The sequence below is a fragment of the Rhincodon typus genome, chromosome 2 (genome assembly GCF_021869965.1).
Source record: "Rhincodon typus isolate 14 chromosome 2, sRhiTyp1.1, whole genome shotgun sequence".
NCBI lineage: Eukaryota > Metazoa > Chordata > Chondrichthyes > Orectolobiformes > Rhincodontidae > Rhincodon > Rhincodon typus.
This window is the reverse complement of record NC_063333.1, coordinates 25,419,152-25,446,838: the sequence shown is the minus strand read 5'-3', so window position 1 is coordinate 25,446,838 and position 27,687 is coordinate 25,419,152. Positions and strand designations below refer to the sequence as shown.

The following is a 27,687-nucleotide window of genomic DNA, read 5'->3' as shown; positions in this document are numbered from 1 at the left end:
TTAGGAGAAACTGCAAATCTAACTATCATCTGAAACTTCTTTTTCAGAATTGTATACAAGAGAACAGTCAGAGCATGTAAATGATTTTATATCTTTTTTTGTTTGGAGAATCGTTGATCGCAGTCTTGTTTTAGTGTAATTGTGAAAGACTTGATTGAAAAATAACTCCAGAAAGAAGGTTATGGCAAGGTTTGATAGGTCAGTTTAAAAAAAACTTTGCTAAAAGTAGATGACTTTTAGATTATGAGCAACCAACTATCAAACTTGTGTATGACAAATTCAGTACTGATTGGACAGAATTATGAATGACAAAGAAGATACAGAGGCAATGAGGAAAATGATTAGAGATAGTAGGAACTGCAGATGCTGGCGAATCCGAGACAACAAGGTGCAAGGCTGGATGAACACAGCAGGCCAAGCAGCATCATAGGAGCAGAGAGGCTGACGTTTCGGGCCTAGACCCTTCATCAGAAAAGGGGGAGGGGAAGGGGGTTTTGAAATAAATAAGGAGAGAGTGGGAGGCGGATAGAAGAGGGATGGAGGAGAGGATAGGTGGAGAAGAAACAAACAGGTCGAAGAGGCGGGGATGGGGCCAGGAAAGGTGAGTGTAGGTAGGGAGTTAGGAAGGGGATAGGAAAATGATTAGTTTGAGTTATATGTAGAGAGTGAGAGAAAGATATTGCAAATCGAACATCAGAACAGTGCTGCACTGGCAGAGCTGCAGGTAAAGAGGAGAATTTAAATATTGGGAGCTGAACTCTCATATTTTAAATTTGAAGCAAAATTTGAAGAAATATGGTGGATTTCTCTTTTTGAGCTGTTGTAGAACTACATCAAATGTATCATTGAAATTTGGCAGTTTTGGCTACAGGTAAAATCCTCATTCTGCTATATTTTGTTTTAGAGGATGAGGTGCCTGTTCAGTATTGTAGTCAGCCAACCAATGGAGTTGTTTATTTCAAGGCTTTCACTAGCCTTAACACGTTACCTGAGGAGCTGAAGCCATATGTACCATTGTTCTGCAATGTGATCACAAGGTAAGTTAATGGAGCACCCAGTCATGTGGTGACGATTATATTCGTTAAATATTGATGATGTAATTGTTAAATGAGTTTATGAATTGACGATGCGTTTTAATAACTAAAGATCCATTTGCCGCCTTATTTTGAGTATTTTCTTTATTCAGGATGGGCTGTGGGAGCCTTGATTACAGACAACAAGATCAGCAGATTGAATTGAAAACTGGGGAAATGTCTGCTTCACCGAAGATTCTCCAGGATAACGATAACTTAGATATGTATGAACAGGTACAACACTTTGTGTATTTTACGGCAGAATGTAGTTCAGGAGCCAGTGACTATTTTAGTTTGTAGTTGAAAGCAAGTATTCTCCTCACCTTTAAAATAACTAGGCAACACTTTGCATATCTATTTGCAGTTACATCTCCCAAACATGTAGGATTAATGATTGAGGACTGTCCAGTGAGCAAAATGTAAGTCTTTTAATGAAGGTAAAATTCATAAAATACATGGCTAATTGCAAGTTGGAGATGACATATTGAAAGAAATGATAGTAAGCATTGCCTTAGAAGAAACAAGTACATGATTAACTAGTCTGGAGAGCAAAGGGAGATGGGAAAACTACTTTGCTGTCCCTTCTGAATATTAGATGGTGATACCTAATTTTCTTTCAAGGCTGAACACAAAAGCTGGATAAATTTTTAGCTTAGAATTCTACAGTTATGACAAGTCTTCAGTCATGATGCTGGAATGGTATTAGGGCTCATAGCCTTTGCAGTATCTAGTGCGTCCAGCCTTTTCTTGATATCACGTGGAGTGAATGGAATTGATTGAAGACTGGTATCTGTGATGCTGGGGACCATTGGAGGTGGCTGAGACAGATCATCCGCTTGGCCCTTCTGGCTGAAAATTGTTGTGGGTTCTTCAGCCTTCTCTTTTGCACTGGTTCATGTCTGGATGTGGCAGGACTGAGAGCTTAGATCTGATCCATTGGTTGTGAATTACTTAGCTCTGTCTATCAATTGCAGCTTATGGCGTTTGGTATGCAAGTAGACCTGTTTCGTAGTTTCACCAGGTTGACACTAAGTTTTAGGTATGCCTGGTGGTGCTCCTTGCATGCCCTCTTACACTTTCCATTGAAATAGAGTTGATCCTCCAACTTGATGGTAATGGTTGAGTGAGGGATATGCCAGGCAATGAGGTTGCAGGTTGTATTGGAATGTGATACTGCTGTTAATGATGGCCCAGAGCACCTCATGGATTGAGTCTTGAGTTGCTGGATCAGTTTGCAGTCTGTCCCATTTAACACCGTCATAGTGCCACACAATACAATAATAAGGTGGGCTTCTGTCTCCACAAAATCTGTGCAGTGGTCACTCTTACTGATACTGTCATGGATAGATGTGTCTGCAACTTACCAATCTGTAAGGATGAAGTGAAGTACGTTTTTCCCTCCTCCTATTGCTCCCTCGCCACTGGCTGCAGACCCAGTCTGGCAGCTGTATCCTTGTGGACCTGACCAGTTTGATCAGTAGAACTGCTATTGAGCCACTCTTAGTGGTGGACATTGAAATCTCCTACCCAGAGCACAATCTGTACCCTTCCCACCCATAGTGCGTCCTCCACTTGTACTGATTCATCAGCTGGGGGAGAGTGCTATGTGAAGTCAAGTTTCTTTCCGTGTTTAACTTGTAACCATGAAATTTCAAGGGGCCTAAATCAATGTTGAGAACTCGGCAGTTTTGTGCATGCTTGAACGAAGGTTGTAATGACATCAGCAGCTGAGTGGCCCTGGCAGAATCAAAACAAGGCATCAGTGAGCTTTGTTTGAATTCCATTAGATTTATAGGGTGTCAATAAAAATAAAATAATTCAGTCATGTTTGCATATTGGCCACTTCAGTAAACTGCATCCCTTTAAAGCATCTAAACATGACTAAAAGTGCCCTACCACTATTTAATTTGATTTTCATTATTATTTTAAAGTGCCAGATAGTTTTCTTGCACTATTTTTGTGTTTATTGCTGTTTATATTTTCTCGTATGTGGAAAATATTTGCCATCATATTTTCAAAATTTTAGCTAACTTCCTTCCTTTGCAATAGGGAGTGTTATTTACTTCTCTTTGTTTGGAGAGAAACCTGCCTGACATGATGCACCTCTGGATGGATATTTTTAACAAGTAGGTCTGATTAGCATTTTTATGCTTTATACATCTGTGGGGCTGGGTGAGTGGAAGTTACGCAGCTGTTTACTGTTGTTATTGGCCTTGATTGCCTGGGACATGTCAGTGGACGCACCTTGATGTACTTGGTTAGGTTCCAGTGTTAACATTTACACTTCCACCGATATGACTGATCTGCTAAAAATCAGCAGGAACTAAGAATTTGCCTGATCAAGTTTGGTCTAATGTACATAATGCCCACTAGTATTGTTCAGTATAACTATTGAGTCAATTGATATTGACTGGAACCCTAAATACAATAGGGTGATACGCAACATTGCGATTAACTTGACTGTTTAATCTATTTTTGTCATGGAAAAGAGGGCAGTTACTGGATTGCTAATCAGCTCATATGTTTAAGACTCCTGATTCAGTATGACTAACTGCTGTAGTATGCCCTTGCCGTGCTATGATCTTTTCCATCCTTTCCTCCCTCATAACTGCAATTTGTTTAGTAACCAAACATACATTCAATGTTTGACTGCTTTCTTGGTTCTCTGAAGTGTGCAGTTATTATTTGGAGAATAGGTGGTGGTTAATGCCTTTTATCAGTTTCTAAGTCCGTTAATCCCCACCATGGGTAAAGGTCGGAAGATTGTATCAATGACCCTTTTTTTGTCATTCTGACAACATTTAACAGACACTGATAATGAGTAGATTAGCATAGTAACCAGAACAGAAAGTATATCTCTGCTAAAAGTACAAATAGCTTGAATAGAGAAAGAGCTGAAGTGTTTTATTTCCAGTAATTAGGCTTGTGGTTGTGCTGTGCACTTGAACACCTTGAATACTTTTGGATAGCATGGAATTGTAAACTAATAGATTTCAAAGATTCCCAATTAAAAACTGGATCTGGAAACTTTAAATATTGAACTACTCTGCGACACAATAGATTTCTGAGTAAATAATAGATGTGTATTTTGCAGCCCACGCTTTGATGATGAGGAACATCTAAGAGTGTTAGTTATGATGGCGGCCCAGGAACTATCAAATGGAATTCCAGACTCTGGACATTTGTATGCGGCAGTTCGAGCTGGCAAGACATTGACAGCAGCAGGAAGATTGCAGGAGATGTTTAATGGAATAAGCCAGGTAAAATTAGAAGTCATTTCACATGGTGATTCTTCCTTTATCCAATGCTGTTCCCCAACCCCACCCTCAGAGGTTTCTATACACAAATAAGAAAACAGTAGTTAAACTGTTCAGCACCATTCGTGCCTCCTCAGATACTGAAACAGTCCGTGTTCAAATGCAGCAAGATCTGGACAATATCCAGGCTTGGGCTGACAAGTGGCAAGCGACATTTGTGCCACACAAATGCCAGGCTATGACCATCACCAATAAGAGAGAATCTGACCACCACCCCTTGACACTCAATGGCGTTATCATCACTGAATCCCCCACTGTCAATATCCTGGGGGTTATCATTGACCAGAAACTCAACTGGACTTTACCACAAACACAGTGACTACAAGAGCAGGTCAGAAGCTAGAAATACTATGGCGAGTAACTCACCTCCTGACTCCTCAAAGCCTGTCCACCATCTATAAGGCACAAGTCAGGAGTGTGATGGAATACTCCCCACTTGCTTGGATGAGTGCAGCCCCAACAACATTCAAGAAGCTTGACACACCATCCAGGACAAAGCAGCCCGCTTGATTGGCACCTCATCCACAAGCATTCACTCCCTCCACCACCGACGCTCAGTAGCAGCAGTGTGTACTATCTTCAAAATGCACTGCAGAAATTCACCAAAGATCCTCAGACAGCACCTGCCCAACCCATGACCACTTCCATCGAGAAGGACAAGGGCAGCAGACATGTGGGAACGCCACCACCTTCAAGTTCCCCTTCAAGCCACTCACCATCCTGACTTGGAAATATATCGCCATTCCTTCACAGTTACTGGGTCAAAATCTTGGACTGCAGTGGTTCAAGAAGGCAGCTCACCATCACCTCAAGAGCAACTAGGGATGGGCAAGAAATGCCGGCCAGCCAGTGACACCCACATCCCACAAATGAATAGGAAAAAAATGACAATTTGTTTAGAGTAATTTATCCTTTATTGTTTTTCAAACAGTTCATCATGATTAGCACTAGTAATTGAGTTTGGAATGCAGAAGACATATAAGCTAGATAAGAAAGAAGTGAATTTAGTTAGGCTAAATGGTATACATGTTGATGCAAGAAATGAGAGGGATAACACAGATGAGCTGAGGGTACAGATAGGCATTGGAGAGTATGATATTATAGTTATCACCGAGACTGGGCTGAAAGATGGACAGGATTGACAACGCAGTATTATTTCTTGTCGAGTATTCAGTCGATAGAAAGAGTGAATTGCAGTATTATTCAAGAAATCAATTATACAAATGAGGAGGGATGATCTCTTGGCAGGATCATTGAGGCCAAATGGATAGTGCTTAAAAAAAAAGGCATAAAGAGACAAATACGCTGTTGGATATGTACTATACGACCCCAAACAGCCAGCGGGGGATAGAATATCAAATATGTAATCAAATTTCTGTAATAATAAAATTGTAATAGGGGATTGTCACCATCCATATATTAACTGGAATAGGTTTAGTGTACAAGGTAGGGATGGAGCAAAATTCTTCATTGTATCCTGGAGAGCCTTTTTGGTCAGAACGTTGGAAGCCCAGGAAGGGCGAGGGGTAGTTCCGGACCTAATATTCAAAAATGAACCTGGATAGATGGAAGACATGACACTAGAGCATTTTGGAGAATTAGATTTAGGATTGTTATGGAAAAGGATAAAGATAGACTAGCAATAAAAGTTCTATAATTGGAAAAAGCTAATTTTATTCTGATAAGATATGATTTGGCCCAACTTCAAGCTGCTTCTAGTACAAAACTGTTAGAACAGTAGGAGGAAATAGTGAGAGGTGAGAGCTGAGAGCAGAGAGCCAGTGTTCCTGTAAAGAGAGGGAATCCTGGACGCCAAAGAACTTGAAGGTTAATTGATAGCTATTCCAATCATGTGGGATGTAGACAGAAAGTTGGGAGAAACTGTTTCTTTTGGTGGAAGCACTGAGAACTAAAGAAAAATGACTTGTGATATTTAGCAAAAGAACTAAAGCTGCCATGAGGGAACTATTTTATGTAATGAAGTCAGAATCTGGAATGCACTGCCTATGCATGTAGCAGAGACCTATTCAATCACAATTTTTAAAAGTCAATTAGATAAGCATCTCAAGGGAAAAAAAAAATTCAGGGCTATGAGAAAAGAGTGGGGTACGTGGACAAGGTAAATTTCTGTTGCAGAGAGTTGGCATGAACTAAACAGACCAGATAGTGATTTCTTATGCTATAACCATTCTAAGATTCTGTATCTAAATCTATTTCTTTGGTAAAAACCATGAAACGCAATGGACTCATTGCTGAACCTTGCAGAACTTGCATAGAATCAGTCTCCCAGTCACTTGAACACCCATCGACCGTTACAGCATGCTTTCTACCACTGAGTGAATGTTTGGGTTCATTTACCCACTTTCCTTTGGATCTCGAGTTTTTAATTTTCTGACCATTACAACTTTGTCAAAGCCTTGTTAAAAATCCATGTGGTCTAGATCATATGTTCGTCATTCCTTGTTGCCACCTACAGAAATTACATCATCCAGTGCAGCGAAGGTTTACTAGGCTGATTCTGGGGATGGCAGGTCTGATGTATGAGGAGAGATTGACTGGGTTAAGATTGTTTTTGCTGGAGTTCAGACAAATGAGGGGGTTCTCATAGAGACTTAAAAAATTCTAACAGGACTGACAGGGTGGATGTAGGGAAGATGTTCCCGATGGTGGGTGTGTCCAGAACCAGGGGTCACAGTCTGAGAATTCGGGATAGACCATTTAGGACAGAGATGAGGACATATTTCTTCACCCAAACAGTGGTGAGCCTGTGGATTTGATCACCGCAAGAACTAGTTGATGTCAAAACATTGAATGTAATCAAGAGGTGACTAGATATAGCACTTGGGGCGAATGGGATCAAAGGTTATGGGGAGAAAGCAGGATTAGACTATTGAGCTAGATGATCAGCCATGATCGTGAAGAATGGCAACCTCTTGCTCCTATCTTCTATGTTTCTGTAACGTTCCCCTAACACATCTGTGCAAATTGTCCTTGGTTAATCTGTTTTTTTTTCTAATTTGCAATTTATACTTTGGGTTTCCTTAAATGTATTGCTGACCATTGGTGTTGGAATGACTAGCCAGTCATCACTCGAGCGTTGCCTTCCTTCGCTTTCGTTAATGTTGTCCAACTCTTTCCTGCAGCACAGGGAGGATTTGAAAGTGATGGTCTGAACTTGCACTGTTCTTACCCTTACTTTACTTAGTAGCCTGAGATTTATTTGATCCAGGCCTTGTGATTTATCGTATTTCGTTTTCTCCTTCATTGTTTTCCCCATCCAATATTCTGATTGGTGAACACCAATGTCTGAATTTTCATCATTTTCTGTGAAAAGATCTGAATTGTCTAAATGCAACGTCCAGGTGGTGCAAAGAGTGAGTATGCACAAATGCTCAAGTGAAATATGTAGCAGACATGATTAGGGTGACAGAACAGAAATGCGCAAATGCACAATCTGCAGTATTTGGCTGTTATTAGTTCGAAATGGTGTGTGATGTCAGTGAGCTTGGCTGTGGGATAGGGATCATTTTATTGTGGGTTGAACTGTGTTCAGAGAGACACCGTGGATCTTGAACGTTAGACTTCAGCTTTTTATACTTGCAGCTTCTTATTTCTTGGCTGAAAATTTCTTCACTGTTTCTTGTCTGTTTTCTTTTTTATTCTTTCTTGGGATGAGGGCATCACTGGTTAGGCCAGCATTTATTACCCATCCCTAATTGCCCAGAGGGCAGTTCAGAGTCAGCCACATTACTATGGTTCTGGAGTCACATATAGGCCAGACCAGGTAAAGGTGGCAGTTTCCTTCCCAAAAGAACATTTGTGAACCAGATGGGTTTTTCCAGGAGTTGGCAATGGATTCACAGTCATTGAATCTCCACTCACTGGGGCCAGTTTTTTATTGAATTCAAATTCCACCATCTGTCATGGAGGGATTTAAATCCGGGTCCCCAGAACATTACCTGGGTCTCTGAATTAACAGTCCAGCAATAACGCCACTAGGCCATTGCCTCCTCCATGGAGCATATGTTCTGTTTGTGAGAGCAGATGCAAAGATTCACGAAGAGATGTGCCCATTGCCTTAAACCTCCACACCCTCATCCCTAATTTTCATTAATCATTTATAAAATTCCCTGCCTTAGTTTTCTTAATTTTTATGCAGCATTTCCAGAAACTTTTTTTGAGTAGTGGCGACTTTCTAAAAACTTGACCATGTACAAAATATTCTTTTTCCAAGGTGCAACACATGAAAAGAATTGCAGAAAAGCCTGAACTCTTGACTGTTCTCCGTAAACTACCTCGAATTAAGACGCACTTAATGAGCAATGAAAACATGAGGTGAGTTATTTATAGTTATTTATATTTAAAAACACAACCTTTGAAATAAAGCACCTTTTATGTTTGCTGTACTCTGGCTTATTCTGATACAGGTAGTTCTCCTATAACTCGATAGTTGTGTTCTTGCGTGATCTTGCGTTGTAGAAAATCGGATTATAGAGAAATCACTATACTTCTACAGTAAGTTCACGTTATCTAAACAGCATCCACTAGAACTACCTGTAGGCACAACATATAGTATATGATTGATCATCACTTTTTATCCCAAGGATGTCATCTCATTCCTTGACCTTTGTAGTTTATTTATCTTTTTACCTATACATCCCATATATTTGTATTGGCTCTGGCATTGCAATAGTCCACTTACAATTCAGTGATCATGTTCATGCTTCCAATGCCAAAAAGTAGGACCTCAAAGGTAAATTTCTCTGGGTTCCTCCCAGTGCCATGTGGTAATGAGTGAAGATAGGAAATCGGGGAGAATCGTTGCAAGGTATGAGAAGTGGTGCAGGAGGCAGGCCTTCACATTCTTGGGATATTGGGAGCAATGCTGTGACAGGAGGCACTTATTCAGAAAGGATAGGTTACACCTCATTAGGGCTGGGACAGAAGGAAGATCCACCAGTGTGCTTAGGGAAGCTTTGAAATAAATTGACAGGAGGGTGTCATCAACGTAGAGAAGTAGAAATGAGGAATAAGGTGCATGAAGAAATATGAATGTTCAATATTGCTAGGTTATGGGCCAATAGGTTTGTTTGAAATCGCAAATACTCCAAAAGCTTGTGATTTCAAATAAACCTGTTGGACCATAACCTGGTGTTGTCCGACTTCTGACCTTCTCCATCCCAGTCCAACACCAGCATCTCCACATCAATATTGCCAGAAAGGGGAGTAGTACTGTTTTAGATTGGAGAAAACTAAGTAAGTGCAGTTATAGAATGCATGTAAGTAATTGCACCTCATGGTGAACAAAGGTTGTTGAGCTAGAAGCAGAAGTAGCCATATGGGAGTACCACATAGTAGCAGTAATAGAAATCAGCCTGTAAAATGGTGAACGCTGGAGGCTTAATATTTGAAGTTATAAATTGTTTAGAAAATATTAGGAAGGAAAAATGGTGGAATGGGATGGCAAATTAGAGAAAATTTTGGGTAGTGCTGGAAAGAAGGTTTTTAGTGGACAATGACCGAAACCGCTTGCTTAGACTTGAGAAGCAAAAAAGGGTATAAGCCCAGTACCAGAGTATGAAGTGAGAGAGAAAAAAGAAAATCTGGAGGGAAATCAAATGTGCAAGATTTTTGGGACTTTATCCCAATTGATATTTTAATAAGTAATTGTAAAGGATAACAGAGAGAGAAATGTGTTCAGGAGAACTGCCTGGAACAATATGCTTTTGGTCTATCTGCTAAAGAGGCATTGCTGGATCTTTTACTGGGACTGAGATGCATGAGTGAACCAAGTGTTTGTGGGGAAACATTAGTGAATACAAACATAATGTTCAATAATGAAGTAAAAGAGCAAGGAGAAATCTGAAGTAGAAACATCCAAAATTTGAAGAAGGGCTAACTTCGATACAAAATAATGTGGGCAAAGACTGACAAGCCGACTTGTCTTGAAGCATTGGTGATCTGGAGTTGTTGGTTCGTTCACCGAGCTGACTGGTTTGCAAGCAAACATTTCATCTCCCTTCTAGGAGACAACATCAGTGCTGTTGTGCAGCCTCCGTTGAAGCTCAGTTCTTCTGACTCGCTCTGAATTTATGTGGTCATGGTGGGCAGTCATGTTTCTGGATTTGTACCATAGTAGTGTGTAGATGGGGTCTATTTCAGCATGTTTATTAATTGCATCAGTGGTTGAAAACCAGGCCTCCAGGAATTCTCGTGCTTGTCTTTGTCTCGCTTGTCCCTAGTACTGTAACTTTGTCCCAGTCAAATTGATGTTCTTCTATGTCGGAGTGTATTGAAATGAGGGAGAGTTGGTCGTGCCGTTTTGCTGCGAGTTGGTGTTTATTAACCTGGTGGCAGGTTTTCTGCCTGTCTGTCCTATGTAGTGTTTCTCACAGTTGCTGCATGGTATTTTATATATCGCATTTGTCCTGCTCATCATGGGTATGGGGTCTTTCACCTTTGAGAGTAACTGGCGAAATGTGGCTGTTGGTTTGTGGCTATCCTTATTCTAAGAGGTCACAGCAGTCTTGTAGTCAGTTCTGATGTGTTTCTAACATAGGGAAGGGTGGCCAGTGTGTTGGGCGTACAGTGTTGTCTTGGTATTGTTTGTTTGCCAGGCATCGGCAGATGAAGCTGTTAGGACAATCAATGTTAGCAAAGACTCTGTATAGGTGTTCCTCTTCATTTTTGCACAGCTCTGGGTTGTTGCAGTGAGTTATCGCTCATTTGAAGAGTCTTGACACAGCTCTGTTTGTGGATGCTGGGGTAGTCACTGTTCTGATTCAAGATTTGGTCTGTGTATAGTCTTTCTCTATACGCTGTTAAGGAATTCGCCACTGCTCATTCGTTCCACTATTACGTCTAGAGTTCAGTGTTAACAAGGTGTAGAGCTGGATGAACACAGCAGGCCAAGCAGCATCATAGGAGCAGGAAGGCTGATGTTTCGGCCTAGACCCTTCATCAGAAATGGGGGAGGAGAAGGGGGTTCTGAAATAAATAGGGAGAGAGGGGGAGGCGGATCTCCCCTTCCCCTACCGCATCCCAAAACCAGCCCAGCTCATCACCGCCTCCCTAACCTGTTCTTTCTCCCACCTATCCCCTCCTCCCACCTCAAACCGCACCCCCATTTCCTACCTACTAACCTCATCCTGCCCCCTTGACCTGTCCATCCTCCCTGGACTGACCTATCTCCTCCCTACCTCCCCACCTACACTCACCTTTACTGGCTCCATCCCTGCCTCTTTGACCTGTCTGTTTTCTCTCCACCTATCTTCTCCTCTATCCATCTTCTATCTGCCTCCCCCTCTCTCCCTATTTATTTCAGAACCCCCTTACCCTCCCCCATTTCTGATGAAGGGTCTAGGCCTGAAATGTAAGCCTTCCTGCTCCTATGATGCTGCTTGGCCTGCTGTGTTCATCCAGCTCTACACCTTGTTATCTCAGATTCTCCAGCATCTACAGTTCCTACTATCTCTGATAGAGTTCAATGTTGTTCTCTTCTTCCCTGGTGAACTTGATCCCGTTGAATATGCTGTTAATAAGGTGGTGTGTTTCTTCTAACTTTGCTTGTTTAATGATTATGAAGGTATCGTCTATATCTCTAACTCAGTTCAGGCTGGATTTGGGGGAGGGGTGTGCGCTCCAGTCTTTGCATAACAGCGTCTACTATGAGCCCTGAGATGGGTGTTCCATTAATTTGTTCAGAGACCTGGCCATTGAAGACCAAGTGTGTGGTAAGGCATAGGTTTAGTAATTTTCGCATGTTGTCCTTGCTGATGGTTTCATTGGAGGTTTGTGTTTTTGGGTTGTCCAATAATGTGGCCTGTATCTCCTTTGCTAGTGTCATGTCGATAGAGGTGAACAGAATGTCAAAGGATACCATCATTTCTGCCTTGTCGATTTTTATGTTCCTGATGTTGTCAGGAATTCCGGTGCTGAGTGTATGGAGTGGGTCGATCTGTTGGTGAGGTGTTTTAAGTCTCTGTTGAGAATGAGAACTAGACAGCAGTTAATGTATAAAGCAAGCTCAAAGATCTTCAACCAGCATGTAAGTCATATTCTGTAGTCAGATGTCCAGGTAAGAGAAGCCAGTTGTGGGCAAAGGTGACAATCCTACTTTGAGGCATAGAACAAGACTGATTCACTTACTGAGTACTTTGCAGCAGTGTTCACTAAGGAACTGCATGGTGATAAGCTATTAATAGAAGTTGGAACGGTAGAGTTTCCATTTGGGGTGAAAATTAATGGACAGAATGCACTGAAAAGGCTGGCTGTCCTGCTCCTCTGATGCTGCTTGGCCTGCTGTGTTCGTCCAGCTCTGCACCTTGTTGTCTCAGATTCTCCAGCATCTGCTGTTCCTGCTATCTCTGTCTTTAATATGTTCTAGGTGGGTGGCTTACATCCTAAGTTGCTAAGAAAAACTGGGTTGCAAGTAGTGTAAGGACTCGCCACAACATTCCCAAAACATTGGAGAGTTTGGAGAGTAGCAATTCTGATGTCCCTGTTTGTGAAAAGATATTAGGACATTCTTAGCAACAGTTAACCAGTCATTTTAACTTCAGTGGGAGTGAGATTTTAGAAACACTTGTGACAATGCTGTGGCTTTAAGAGGTGTGTTTTATCCTGGTTTCTTATAGAGATTTGGGGGACAGGTGGTGAGCAGTCCATGAGAAGATAAACAACTTGTGAAGCCTTGGGTGTTTCCTTTAAAAGATGGAACAATAGAAGCAGCCGGAATGGGTGTGGTCGAGTTCACCCTCAGAAACATAGATTTTATGTTTAGCTTTCAGCAGTTGCTGTTAGGATCCTGAAGAAGTGAAAGCTGCTTTATTCCCAGGCTTGTTTACTGCCGAAAGCTGATCCTCTCGCTCTTGCTTTCAGAATTGTCTTTTGATATACTTTTCTCCTTGCGTTTACCTTCAATATAAGAAAAGGTAGGGTGCAGACTATCTTCTGAATAGTTTGAGGGGATTGATCTGATCCATCACAATATGCAAGGATAAAATTAATAGGCACTCAGAAGTTTGATTTAATAACGAACCAGCACAGATTTGCAAAAGAGTTTTATACTGCTTGACTAATGTAACTGAATTTTTTTGATGTAGTAACAGAAAACTTTGGGGGCTGATGCAAAGTAAAGATATGGTGAACAAAAACAAAGTTGCTGGAAAAGCTGAGCAATTCCAGGCTCTATCCTATCTTTAATCCCTACCCAAACCCATCCCTATTTTCTGCATATAAACTGACATTTTCCCAGCCAGCATCAGTTCTGAGGAAGGTTCACCGGACCTGAAATGTTAACTCTGATTTTTTTTCTTCATGGATGCTGCCAGACCTGCTGAGCTTTTCCAGCAACTTTGTTTTTGTTCCTGATTTACAGTTCTTTTGGTTTTATTAAAGCTATGGGAAATGTTGTCACTTTTGATTTTTTTAAGAAAAATGTTTGTCAAATTATCTAGCTGACAACAAAACAGTAGTGTATGAGTAGGAGGGTCAGTGTCATGCAACTGTGCCAATAAGCTTGTAAATAGTATGGAGGGATGAATAGATCCATGGGATCCTGTTCGAAGGTAACCAGTATATTGAGAACAAAACATATGAGAATTTCTGCTTCATAATTGGTGATATGAAGTATAAAGGCAGGGAAGTATGGTGATGACACAGTGTGGAGCTGGAAGAGCACAGCAGGCCAGGTAGCATCAGAGGAGCAGGAAAGTTGGCGTTTCGGATTGGGACCCTTCTTCAGAAATGGGGGAGGGGGAAGGGAACTGGGAAATAAATAGAGAGGTGGAGGGGTGGGGCTGGGGCTGGGGAAGGTAGGTGGGATGGTCCTAGGTGAGTGCAGGTACTCTTCCAGCTCCACACTGTTATCTTTGACTCCAGCATCGGCAGTTCTTACTATCTCTGAGGGAAGTATGGTGAGCCTGTTTGGCTACAGCCAGTACAGGTCAGTACACTTTAGGAAAGATATTCAAAACCTTGATGGCACAGAGGAGATTAACTGGAATGGTTCCAGGGATGGGAGATCTCAGCTGAGATTGTTGAAGATATTTTCCTTAAGTAAAAATAGGTACAGGGGCATATGATAGAGGCGTAAAAGACTATGACAGATTTAACTAAGTTCAAGATCAGTTTCAAGTCATTCATTTGATTAGATGAATAATTTCAAAAGGAAATTCGACTTGATGAAAATAAGCTTGCAGTCTACAGGGATAGAGGAGGTGGAATGCAACAGACTGGTTTGTTCTATGCAGAGCTGGCATAGCCTCAGTGGACTGAATAGTCTCTGTCTTTGCAATTTTTGTCGGTCATTATGGCAACAATTTAGTCTACAAAATTACTTCACAGTGGAAACATTGCAGTGAAGATACAAACAGGTTTAAAAGTTTCACGCTTTACAACTGACAACTAGAAAAACAAAGGCCCTTTAAATATATGCATTTTTTTTAGGAAGATGTAGATGAGGTTTTTCTTAGCTTAGGTAAAAGTTAATTTATTGCCTTGTAAAGGAGTCCATTGTGTTTCTGAAATTACAGTAAATATTATTTATGAAAATATCATAGGTTTTTCAAGTCAATGCAATTAATGTACAGTTCATATCGATCCTATTTCTAAATCAGTGAGCGAAAACCAAATTATTGCATGTGCTTCATTAATTTGAACTGTCTTGTGATAGATGTGCGGTGAATGCTACCCCTCAAGCAATTCCAGATGTGTCAATGGAAGTTGAGAAGTTCATAAGAAATATTCCTGGATTTGGAAAGAAAAAGAAAGACAAGAAACTTATCCGTTCAAATGTTACTGAGGTACTATGTTAAGAGCATTGAAAGTCCCATCAGCTCAGGGTTCAATGATAAAATAACGTCCTACCTTCTGTAGCCAGAGGGACTTTTAAGCTTGCTCATGACTTGAATTTTAACTTGTGCCTTTTGGTTCTGTGTTTTGACATTGAAGTTCAAGAGCTTACTTATTTGCTTCATTTTCGAAAGTGTATATATACAGTCCTTTCTCCCTTATTTGTGATGACAGTAGAACCTCAAATTAGCAATCATCTCTTACCCATCAGTTTTTTTTTATAATGGTAAAAGCCTTACACGAAATGCCATCTTCTTGTTCAGCCCACTAACAAGAATGTTTAATTTAGTTACTTGTGCTTTGTATACTGCCTGAGAGGGGAATGCTACTGTTCACCAAATGGCACATCTTAATTTTAATGGATCCAGAGCTTCTGCTGTGTCAGGATTCTAAATTTGTGGAAACCATTTGAGTTATTAATTTGATATGCACTATGTATGCCCAGGCACCCATAGTGGCTAACAGAATGACAATATTAGGGATAAGGTCCCTGGCAGTTTGGAAGTGGGAGGACCAGGAATGAGGTGGGAAAGCTCCCCAGCGTAATAAACAGAATGTGGGGAGGGAATTGAGTCGCAATTGAGATCCATTTTCTCAGAGTGGTGCAAGATTTCCAGCATGTCAGGAGCCCCACAAAGCTTTCAAAATAGCTTCTCGGGAAATTGGAGGACCCAAGCAGCTACTGCAGACCCTGGTATGCCTGCACACTCAGGACCTGCACAGTTCTGGGCCTTGTGTTTCTTATGCCCCCTGAACTCTTTAATGAATGATTCTGTTTTAAGGCACACACTCTAGGTCTCTGTTTTACTCTGCTGTGCACTCATCTCCTGGCAGAGTTCCCAGCCAGCCGTTCCTTTGGGGTCTCCTTGTTCTGCCTATCATCCTTAATTGGGCAGCAAGCATTGATTTAGCCAATTAGTAAGCCAGCTCTTGTGCGCTGCTGAAAGAAATGATCTATTTCCGATGCCCATGGGAAGTTTCAGTCCATTTACGTGATGTTCTTGGAAGGAATTTGCAAGTCAAAGTGAATGTCAATATCCTGTACTTTTAGCCTTCTGTTGTTACAGTAGCTCAATTAAATTTTTCTTTACAAATGATACAAAACTTATTTTGGCATCCAAGTTTCATTCTGGAACCCAACAGAAAATTTATAATTCCCACATCCACCATTTGCAGTTCTGATCAAGTTAATATATTGAAGTTAAGCATAAAAATTTGTAATGACCACCTGGTTGAAGTATTGTCAAAAAATCCACGTTGCCTAATATACTGCCTTTATTCATGGAAAAGTACCCGCCATTTACTTGGGCACTTCTATCTCTAATAAAGTTCTGCAATGGCTTTCTGATAAGAAATTGTAACTTAATAATTCTCATGTTTGAGCAAGTTTGGTAATTGAGTGTAATGTTTGAAATTGGGCCTCTATTGTTGAGAAATGAGCATTGACCGTAAATGGATGAATAATCACTACTGATGCAACCTGTGTGTAAATCCAAAGAATGGTCTTATTTAGGCAATATGTTAGTTCCCTATTTAGCCAGCTTAATTTCACAAACAGTGAAGTGCATTTCCTTTACTCAATAGTGTTTTTACTAAAAAGTAGGCTCTTGATTGAAACAAAAAATCTAAAGCAAGTGGTGATTAGATATTTCAAATTTTAGATCATTTTTGGATATAGAACTCCATTCTTTCCAAAGTACGTGTATTGACAAAAGACAGCATGTACAATCTCCAGAGTGCTATGTGCTTTCCTTTATTTCAAGTTTCCATTTGAAAGCTTAAGTATTATTTAAACTTTATTTCATTACAGAAACCACTCAATCCTGAAGATGCTGGAAGTGAAGTATCTGGAGGTTCAGAAGCTACCAAAAAGATAGTGTTTGTAAGAGTTAATATAGCTTTGAAAGTCACAGTAAATAAGAGAAGCTCTGACACTGTTGAATGTAACCAAGATAGATACCAAAAATCTCTGAATACAATAGATGATATTATTAGAACTGCCCTCAGAATTCATGTATAAATCCATTATTTATCACTGAAAAAAGAGAGACCTGATGTTGAAGCTTTTCATTTTGCCCCTAATAGGACAGAACCGCAAGAATACCTAATCTCAGAAGGGAAGCCCACTCTTTTCAGTATATATTGTTTCTTTTGCCCCTTTGACATTAGGCATTCTTGTGATTCTGTCTTGTTTAAGGGTGTTTTAACAAGGTGTTTTATGAACATACAATTTTTCTCTCATTTTCTAAAACAGTATCTTGAATTTATGCCATTCTGTAATATTATATTTTATTTGTTGTAGTATTCATCCTTTCTAAGAAATAAAATCTTCTATAGACTTGAGATATCAAGTTGTGTGATTGTTTGAAGTTGCAGACTTGCTTGCTGAGCCGGTGTGTTTGATTGCAGACATTTTGTCACCCTGCTGGGTAACATCGTCAGTGCGCCTCCGATGAAGCGTTTGTGGTCCGTCCCACTTGTTATTTTTATGCCTCTGTTTGCTGGGGTGGTTGATATTACTTCCGGTTTTGTTCTTCAGTGGCTTGTATGTTGGGTCCAGTTCAGTGTGTTTGTTGATGGAGTTCTGGTTGGAATGCCAGGCCTCCAGGAATTCCCTGGGATGTCTCTGTTTAGCTTGTGCTATTATGGATGCATTGTCCGAGTTGAATTTGTGTCCTCCTTTGTCTGTGTGTATTGAGACCAGTGAGAATTGGTTGTGTCCCTTGGTGGCTAGTTGGTGTTCGTGTATTCTTTATTGCCAGTTTTCTTCCAGTTTGGCCTGTGTAACGTTTCTCACAGTTTTTGCATGGTATTTTGTATATTACATTAGTTGCATTGATTGTGGGTTTGGGGTCCTTTACGTTCGTTAGTAGCTGTGGCAAGGTGGTTGTTGGTTTGTTTGTGCTACCCTGATACCTAGGGGTCTGAGTAGTTTTGTTGTCATCTCTGATGTACGATGGGGTGACTCGTGTGTCTGGCCGTGTTGTATCATCTTGCTGTGATCTGTAGCGGAGATAATGGTGGATTGTGCTTTTTGGGTATACATTTCTTTTAAAAACTCTGTATAAATGCTCCTGTTCTGCTTTGCGCAATTCCAGGTTGCTGCAGTGTGTTGTGGCTTGTTTGAATAATGCCCTAATGCAGCTCCATTTATGGGTGTTGGGGTGGTTGACGGTGTAATTAAGAATCTGGCCCGTATGTGTTGTCTTTCTGTGTACGCTAGTCTGGAGTTCTCCATTGTTCTTGCATTCCACCGTTACGTCCAGGAAGGGTATTTTGCCGATTATACAAACCGTTGAAAAACAAAACTGAAAGTAATACCAGCCACCCCAGCAAACTGAGGCAAATAAATAACAAGCAGGATGGAACACACGTTTCACCAGAGGCACACTGACGATGTTACCTAGCAGGGTGACGAAATGTCTGCAACCAAACCCACCGACTTGGCGAGCAAGTCTGCAACCTCATTCACAACCCGAGCTACAAACCTTTTCAAAGTGTAATTGTTTAGCAAACTGACTGCTCATGTCTCCTCTAAATACAGAACTTTTTTTTCTTCTTGTGACCATTCAAAAAGTTAGTTGAAATTTTACTGCTTTTCTTCTGTCTTAGTCAAGCTTCAAAGCTTGTCAAATGAAGACACATTTCCAGCTTCCCTTCCCTGTGAATTATGTGAGTGAATGTGTTCGCACAGTGCCCTACATGAATCCAGACTTTCCCAGGTGAGTTACATTTGAAGTTAAATTCCATGCATTTGTCTCAAATATCAAGTAGCAATTTCACATTGGGCTCTGAATTTGGATCAGATTAAGGACCAAAACCTAATGAGGGAGATAGGAAGCAAACAGTTAGTTTATGTATATATGGAATCTTTGAAATTTTTCAAAAATCTCCCACTGAAGGGGAGTTACCTATCTTAGATACACTCTGGGAAACTCATGAAATGAACATCAACTCCTGTTGGCTCAGTAAGGGGCGTGGCGTTAGAATCCGCTGCTCGTGTTGTTTTTAAATGAATGTGTACGTTTGGGGCAGAGTGTAAAATTAACAGCATCACTATCTGATAGTTTTGGAGATAAATTCACCATCTGAGTTCACTATCTGATGAAATGAATGTCTTAGCTTCAACTAGTAATAAAATTAACCAAATTAAATAAAATTAGCCAGATTGCAATCGACATGGAGAATGGACATTGCACAGGTTCATGTCCTTAAGTGCAACTCTATCCTAACCTGAGTCAGCAACTTTAGGAGAAAAGTGTCCTGATTGGTAGAGGAGGTAATGAATTAATTGATGGGGTGGTTCTAATATCCGTTTCCAAATAGAGCTGCTTCCTATTTAATTGTGTTTTATGGCCTAAGAACAGGAGTGGGAAAGTTTAGTCAAAGATAAACCACTGAATCAGTTGTCTTGCCATATTTACAATCTGTTGTTAATGCAGAATTTAATTTATTATAGTTTACTGCACTGGACCTATCTAATGTATCCTTGCTTCTCTTTAAGAGGCTGGGGGTATGAAAGGAAAAAAAATTCAAACATGGCTGTGAGCTACGTCACCAGAGTATTACCACTATTTCCATTATTCATATGAAGGATTGGTGAGGGTGCTATATTCTGTCAAATGCAGTAGGCTGGCGTTTGCATTTCAATATATGTGCTATTAACTACTTTTTATTTATAGTCTTCTTGTTCTTGCACGGCTGTTGACATCTAAATTCCTTCACCGGGAGATTCGGGAGAAAGGTGGTGCATATGGAGGAGGTGCCATGCTAAACCACAGTGGCTTGTTTACATTTTATTCTTACAGGTACATACATCAGTTACAGTTCACAATTTAGAATAGTACGAAACATAATGAAATAATCAAACTTTTGTGAACTTTTCCCAGCTGTTGAAAGCTCCTGTGTCAATATGTAGAAATATATGGCCCTTTTTCACATTTTATAAAAGTTTCAATAACCCTGTCGAGTATTGACAAATCTTTTGATCTGTTCCCTGTCCAGATTTGAAAGTGTAAAGTAACTATTGAAATCTGCAACAAAAGATTAGACGGTCGACATCACTTCATCAGTAGCTCTTTGCTGGAGCAACTTTCCATTCCTAAATGGAGATTTAGTTTTTTTTTAATTTGTCAATTAATTGCAGTTATTAATCTTGTCCTTTAATTAGATAGTTATATCAATTTATGTGAGTTCCACCTGTCTGAATTTTTAGGCTTAACCCCTCAAAAATTTAAAATATCTGCCTAACCCTTCCTGAAATTTGCTGAAACCTTGCTCTGCTATACGTTTCTCAGATGTATTTTATATCATTATAGTTTCACTTCTTGATAAGAAACAAAAGTCATTTATGGAAAGTCCAGCAGAGGTTGCCAACCAAGGCCACTATTTCTTCAAAATGAACTCTCAGTGAAATATTTACATTTACCTCTATCAAAATGCACCAACTTGACTACATTGCCAACTCTAATGGATATACTACTGATAGGGATACTCCCTGCTGCTTGTGTACTCAGTTACCAAACTGAGTGTCATTGGTCAAGGCACCCTCTCAAGGCCGTGTTCTGGTAACTGCCCTTGTATGCTAGTTTTCTGCAATGCTGAAAAAGAATGGAAATGTACAGCAATACATGGAACTAAAAATTGTCTGTGAGTAATGTTCAGTTTTTAAGCAAGGAACTGTTGCTCGGTTATAGAATATGAAATATACTGCAAAATAAGCAATGTTACTAAAATAGATGATGTGAGATTATTTTCCTTGAATGAAATTTTCCAGAGATCCAAATTCTCTCGACACAATTTCTGCATTTCGAAGGAGTGTGGATTGGGCAAAAGCAGGAAAATTTACACAAGAAGATATTGATGAAGCTAAACTGTCTGTGTTTTCAACTGTGGATGCTCCTGTAGCCCCATCAAACAAAGGTAAGGCTGAAGCGTTACCTAAGCCACAAATACTTAGTTCGTGGAGAGAGGAGACAGTGATGGCAATGTCTATATAATAGTGATTTCCCTTAAAGCAAAAATATTTGTGACATGTTAAATTTGGAGAATTTTTGAAAGCTGTTGATGGACAGGAATGTGCCAGTTAAAGTTAATTACCAGGTTTTAACACTGAATGTTTGTCTGCATGTGCTTCCAACAGAATATTTGATTACAATGTTATTCTTGGTGGAAAAATTATTTGGAATACCATGTGTTTGCAATAGCTCAGCAGATCTAACCAGCTGTGAGAGACCTTGCATAATATGTGCATTGTAGAATTATGAGTGCCATTCCAACCTTGAAAGACTAATATTAGGATCATTAATAACACTGGTAGTAAAAATGAGAAGCAAAAGCATAACCCTGTATAATGGCCATTTGTAATTGAAAATCAGTTCACTTTTGAAAATAATTCTGTTTTCACCGACAGGATTGGACCGTTTTCTATATGGTATTTCTGATGAAATGAAGCAGAAACATAGAGAGCAGCTTTTTGCTGTTGATCATGATAGTTTGGTGGGAGTAGCCAACAAGTGAGTAGATTTTAAAATAAAAGCTAATCAAAATTCTAAAAATGGTATAAAACTGTGTTAGTGTCTTTCCTGGAACACAAGTTAGTGCACCCTGGAAGCTTTATGTTTCAAAATGTGATTCAAACAAAATTTGTACAGATTTGATTTGGTGATTTCTTTTCAGCTAGTGTGAATGTTTATTTTACTTTTGCATAAGGATTTAAATGTTGATGTTGGAAACCTGAAATAGAGACAAAAAGTATTTGCAAATAATCAGAGGTCAGTTCTGTCTTTGGAGTAGAAAACAAAGTTACTGTTTCAAGTGATAAAAATTAAAGATATAAACGTTATAAGCCAGAAAAGAGGAATATAAGGAGAGGGAAAAAAGACAAAAAGGATCTATAATAAGATGGAAAACAGCAGAGATTAAAATGACACAACTGAGAATTTGGGTAGCTGGAGGGACTTAGACACAGAGTGGGGGAAAGAGGTGCCATGGGTAGGAACTAGAGAGACAAGCCAGGTGAAATTAACATCCAGTAGGCATATCCTGGCAAGCTTTTGATGACAGTTACAGAAATGCTAAAAGCTCTTAAAGTTTTTTGTGTCCTAACTGATAATACGCAATAAAGATAATTAAAAACCTGACTTTTAATTGAGCTGAAGCCTGAATTCAAGCGCATGTCTTCAGATTGTGATGCAGAAGAAAGTGGCTTTATGGCAATGTGCCACTCTGGAAGCCCTTAATTATTGTCTCAATGCCAGATGCTGACTGCAGCTAAGATAAAGAGAGGGAAATTCCATTTGTTCAAAAGTGAATTATTACAGAGGTAGGTCAGTGTTGAATCTATTTCTCTTATCTTGAAGTTAAATAACCTTGAGAATGAGGGAATCTGTGTACAGATTTGCGGTAACAGTGATATTTAACCAAAGAGCATGTTTTGTAGTAATCAATTGATAGAAAATAATTTTCAGTAATGTTCCTATTTTTAATTTCTTTTCAATATATCAGGTATTTGACAACTGGACACAGCCCGTGGGGAACTGCAATTTTAGGACCTAAGAATGAATCTATTGCACGAGATCCTACCTGGGTCCAGAGGTAATATGTTAAAGTAAAGGGAGAACTGACCAAGGATATCATCCCCTCATTCTGCTGAAATTACACTGAAGACAGAATAAGGATGGATTCAGCTGAAATGTTAATGTCTCCCATTAATGTTATGCAGGAGGCGAAGTTGGTAAACAGCAGTGTTCCACATTCTGAAACTGTTCAGTGCTTTTGTGAATGAGGCAGAATTGAAAATGCTTGATACCTCAATTGTACTGAAACCAGAGTAAATATGAATTCTGTGCATCCAATGCTTGACAAAATGTAGGGGCGTATACAACCAATTTAATACTTGAAGAAATAGCAGGAAGATGTTATTTTAAGTATGAGTTTGAAGAAAGAAATCATGTTGAATTTTTATCAATTATGATGCAAGTGTTAATTGTATCTTGTTCTTTGTAATAAATGTAGAGCAAACGCCATCCCCCTCAAAAAAAATTAAATAGAATTTGACATTAAATTTGCTATTGGCACAACGGCAAATGTATTATGTTTCCAATGAGATTGAGACAGCTGGTCTGCATGAGCCATTGTAATTGGTGATTGTCAAAATCTGTATTTTAGAAGCTTTGTATTATACTGATCCAGATTTAAACTTTTACAGTAGGAGATATAAGATGAATTGATCTCAATGTGCCCATTAAACCTCCTCAAACCCTGGTGACCATTTGAATCTAGTTTGTATACTCCAGTATGAAGGCACAATATTGCAAGTGTTGGAATTTGAAATAAAAACAAAGTATTTCAAATACTCGACAGATCTGGTAGCACTTGTGGAGAGAAACAGCTAATGTTTGAGGTCAATGGCATCTTAATTTTTTCCAGTTCTGAATTTGTAATTTTCAGACAAAGGCAGAGAAAGAACAAAAGGGAAAGTCAGTGATTGGATGGAAGATAGGAGAACTTGTGTCAAAAGAGATGGTGTAATGTGTGATGGCAAAAACCAAAACAACTACAGATGCTGTAAATCAGAAACAAAAACAGAATTTGCTGGAAAAGCTCATCAGGACTGGCAGAACTGGGGGTTCTGAGGAAGGGTCGCTGGCCTCAAAACACTAACTCTGATTTTCTTCTTAGATGTTGCCAGACCTGCTAAGCTTTAGCAACAAAAACTGAAATTGCTGGAAATGTGTGATGGTAATGGGCTGTAAATGGCAGCGGCAGAATCATTGTCAGTGCCCATTGATTTCAACAGTTACTTTGATTACACTTCCTGTAAGGAATGTTCCATCTGTTAAATTCTTCTCGATCATATTTGACAATGTCCTATCCCTTACAAATGCTTCTAATATATTCATCAATCTGAACTGCAATTTGTCTTCAATTTGGTTCACAGGGCCCTCGACTATGTCTCATTTGCCGTACTTGTACTCTCATTCCTTACCCTCCCTCTCGGTATGGAGACCCTTTCCCCTTGACCTCACTCGCCTCCACAGATCATCTGGCACTTTGTTTGCAGTAGACATTTCTGTGCTTTCATTGAGATAGTAGGTTAATGCTAGTCATTAATTGATTAGTCGCTAGTTCGAAGCTGGAGCAAGGTTCAACATGGAATGCCAGGCATGTGGTCAAAGGAGAGGAGGACAAGGCAGAAGTCACTCCAATCATCTTGAGTTTAGTGACAAAAGATTGCCAAAGGGTGGAAAGGGTTGGTGGGTATAAATCATTTAAAAGATGTTTTGTCTGCAGGTAGATAATGTAAAAAATGTGGATGGAGAGGTTGAGTTTTCATTTTTAAAAAAAACCTGAAGGACAACATTAGTACCCAGAGTAACCTGCCTCAAATTGAAATGAAATTTGTTGTATGTGGAAAAATATACTTTTTAAAAGTGGATAGGTCAAAGAGCAGGCTTTGATGGAACTAATTATCTCCCATTTTATAAAATTGTGTGATCCCACTGTATGTATGATGGTTGTTCTCAAGCTTAGTCTGCATGAGTTCTTATGTGAGCTATGCTCATGGTTTGATGAGGGTTGCTACAATTCATTCAAAGATCAGCACGTGCAAAACTTTCACATTTTGTTTATTGACTACAAAGTATATGTCAGAGTGATGGAGTACTCCTCACTTGCTTGGGTGAGTGCAGCTGTAACAACACTAGAGGGCATTGGTTTAAAGGTCAGAGGGGAAAGGTTCAAAAGGCACCTAAGGAGCAACTTTTCCACACAGAGGGTGGTGCATGTATAGAACGAGCTGCCAGATGAGGTGGGTACAGTTACAACACTTCAAAGGCAGCTGGATGGGTACATGAATAAGGAAAGGTTTAGAGGGCCAAATGCTGGCAAATGGGACCTAGATCAGTTTAGGAAATCTGGTCCTCTCAGACAAGTTAGACCAAAGGGTCTATTTCTGTGGTGTATAACTCTATAACATTCAAGACGAAGCAGCCTGGTTGCTTGGCACCCATCCACCACATTAAACGTTCATTCAACACCATGAACTCTGTAACAGCAGGATGTACCGTGTACAAGATGCACAGCAGCAAATCAGCAAGGTACTTCAATAACATCTTCCAAACCATTGACCACTAGCAACTAGAAGGACAACAGCAGTGGATGTATAGGTACACTATCACCTGCAAGTTGTATTCCATATCAGATACCAGCCTGGTATGGAATGCTAATTTTATCAACACAAACAATAATGGGTTTTAATAAAAATGCTCAGTCCAGTCTTTAGCCTTTGGAATAAATTAGTCTAATAATATTCATGAAATTTAATTTTTAGTAATAGAAAGAATTTTTTATCAAAAGTTTCTTTTAAAAAAGATAACATACGCTTTTGAATACCTTATATAGCCAGTGGATTGCTGCAACTTCAGCTAGCGGGCAGGACTATTTGTTGGGATCAATCATAGAATCCCTACAGTGTGGAAACAGGCACTTCAGCCCAGCAAGTCCACACTGACCCTCGGAGCATCCACCCAGACCCATCCCCCTATAACCCACCAAATCTACACATTCCTGAACACTACGGGCAATTTAGCATAGCCAATCCACCTAACATGCGCATCTTTGGACTGTGGGAGGAAACCGGAGCACCCCAAGAAACCCACGCAGACACGGGGAGAATGTGTAAACTCCACACAGACAGTCGCCAGAGGGTGGAATTGAACCTGGGTCCCTGGCGCTGTGAAGGAGCAGTGCTAACCACTGAGCCAAGGTGCTGCCCAAATGGTGGTGGATGGCGCCTGATTCAGCTGGTTCTGTTGAGTCTACCCCAGTTACCTCTTCTCGAGGCTAGATTGAGATAAACACAGTAAATTCTGTTCACGTTTTCAATACGATGATCAGGTCACCCCTTTTTCTATGCTCAAGGGAATACAAGCCAAGTTTATAAAACTTGCTCTGGTACTTGTAATTCTTTAGAATATCTTAGCAATAATCTTGTTTCATTTGTGTACAGAATTGGAAGAAGTCAGTGGATACAGTTTTCTGTAGGACCAGCCATAGCAATTTTATTTGAAGCTGGAGGAAAATAAACAATATATTCACTTCACTACACCACGTTCATTGCATCTGTCACATAAATGTATCTTCAATTTTTTTTCAAAAAGTTATACTGTCCTTCTACAGGTGATCTACACAATAAATATAGAAATGCTGTGCAATGAAAAGCAATATATTATGTTTGATTTTTTTTCTCCATGCAAGAAGGATGATTTATTTTGTGTGGATTGACAGTATTGGTAAACCTGCTTGGTGCTGATAACTGGGGAATAGCTACAACAAATGCGTAGGGAAGTTACAGGATGGCTGCTTTTATTTCAACATAAAATTGTGGTACAACACACTTAACTGGTACAGAACAAACTGGAAGTCACAATTATTCTCTGCTGAACCCTACAAACTAGTGGCTCTTAGACTGCTTGAGCCAGATGCATATCTGATGGGTCTTTCTGACTCAATTTTAAATAGCAATAAAGTGGTGAGGATCTTGTGTAAGGCGACGGTTGACATGCTCCATTTGCCCAGCATCTGACACGTCAAAGCTGGCCTTGTATTTGGCTAGAATCTTCATCAGTGGACGGAGTTTCAGCCACCACTGCTCCTTTGGAATTCGATGCCTGAAATGCAAAGCAGAATCTTGAATTTCAGATCCTATTTGGTTAACAAACCAGCATTCATCAATGATATATTGCATTTTAAAGCTCCCCCATTCCTTCCTTCCTTCCACCTACCTGCCATCAAACTGTAAACTAATTCTGAAATAATTAGGAAGTATCTGCAGCACAGAATGGGCCAAATAGTCATTCATGCTCCAGATAAGCTTCCTCCTACTCTTCCTCTAACCCCATTCTCAATTCATTCTAAAATGTTTTAACACAGAATGAGTAACATTAGATAACTGTGCAATATAAAACAAGAATGTGTACCAATGGACATCAGCATTGTATTCAACTACAGTCTGTAGCTTTGTGACCCAGCATATCCCTTGCTCCACCATTATCATGACGCCATAGAATGAGCAAAGAGACAGTTGATCACTGTACCAGGTATGATGGCCAATGACACAATGAATATATGACTCAATGACAACACATTGGCCAAAAAGCTCAACCATATGTCAGGAGCAGAAAAAGGACCAGGAATATTTCGTCATTAAGAAGCTAGGAACAGGCCATTTGACCCCTCAAGCCTTCTCTACCATTCAAGATGATCATGGCTGATCCTCAAGTTCTAATCTCACCCTTCCCCATATCCCTTGACCTCTCAAGAGCTGTATTTATCTCCTTGAAAACACAATGTTTTGACTTTAATCACTTTATGTGGTGAATTCCACAAGCTCGCCACTCTCCAGGTGAAGAACTTTCTCATCTCAGTCCTAAAAGTTTTAC

The 27,687-nt window shown here is 39.9% G+C and overlaps 2 protein-coding genes across 7 annotated transcripts in view; one reads left to right on the top strand and one right to left on the bottom strand.

The window, feature by feature from the left end:
* Positions 1-24,156, top strand: part of pitrm1 (pitrilysin metallopeptidase 1) — a 111,887-nt gene extending 87,731 nt beyond the window's left edge. Inside the window, exons 16-27 of one of the 2 annotated variants that reach the window (XM_048614691.1) lie at positions 905-1,037; positions 1,187-1,307; positions 3,123-3,199; positions 4,168-4,333; positions 8,625-8,725; positions 15,066-15,195; positions 17,055-17,126; positions 18,857-18,966; positions 19,927-20,052; positions 21,021-21,166; positions 21,657-21,759; positions 22,751-24,156. In XM_048614691.1, coding sequence (XP_048470648.1) covers positions 905-1,037; positions 1,187-1,307; positions 3,123-3,199; positions 4,168-4,333; positions 8,625-8,725; positions 15,066-15,195; positions 17,055-17,126; positions 18,857-18,966; positions 19,927-20,052; positions 21,021-21,166; positions 21,657-21,759; positions 22,751-22,844 — 1,379 coding nt within the window. In that variant the 3' untranslated portion in view covers positions 22,845-24,156. The remainder of the gene's footprint in view (positions 1-904; positions 1,038-1,186; positions 1,308-3,122; positions 3,200-4,167; positions 4,334-8,624; positions 8,726-15,065; positions 15,196-17,054; positions 17,127-18,856; positions 18,967-19,926; positions 20,053-21,020; positions 21,167-21,656; positions 21,760-22,750) is intronic. The other variant, XM_048614697.1, reaches the window with a different exon arrangement.
* Positions 24,157-26,280: 2,124 nt separating this feature from the next.
* Positions 26,281-27,687, bottom strand: part of pfkpa (phosphofructokinase, platelet a) — a 107,352-nt gene continuing 105,945 nt past the window's right edge. For all 5 annotated transcript variants that reach the window (XM_048614710.1, XM_048614726.1, XM_048614736.1 and 2 more), the window contains one exon: positions 26,281-26,916. In XM_048614710.1, coding sequence (XP_048470667.1) covers positions 26,760-26,916 — 157 coding nt within the window. In that variant the 3' untranslated portion in view covers positions 26,281-26,759. The remainder of the gene's footprint in view (positions 26,917-27,687) is intronic.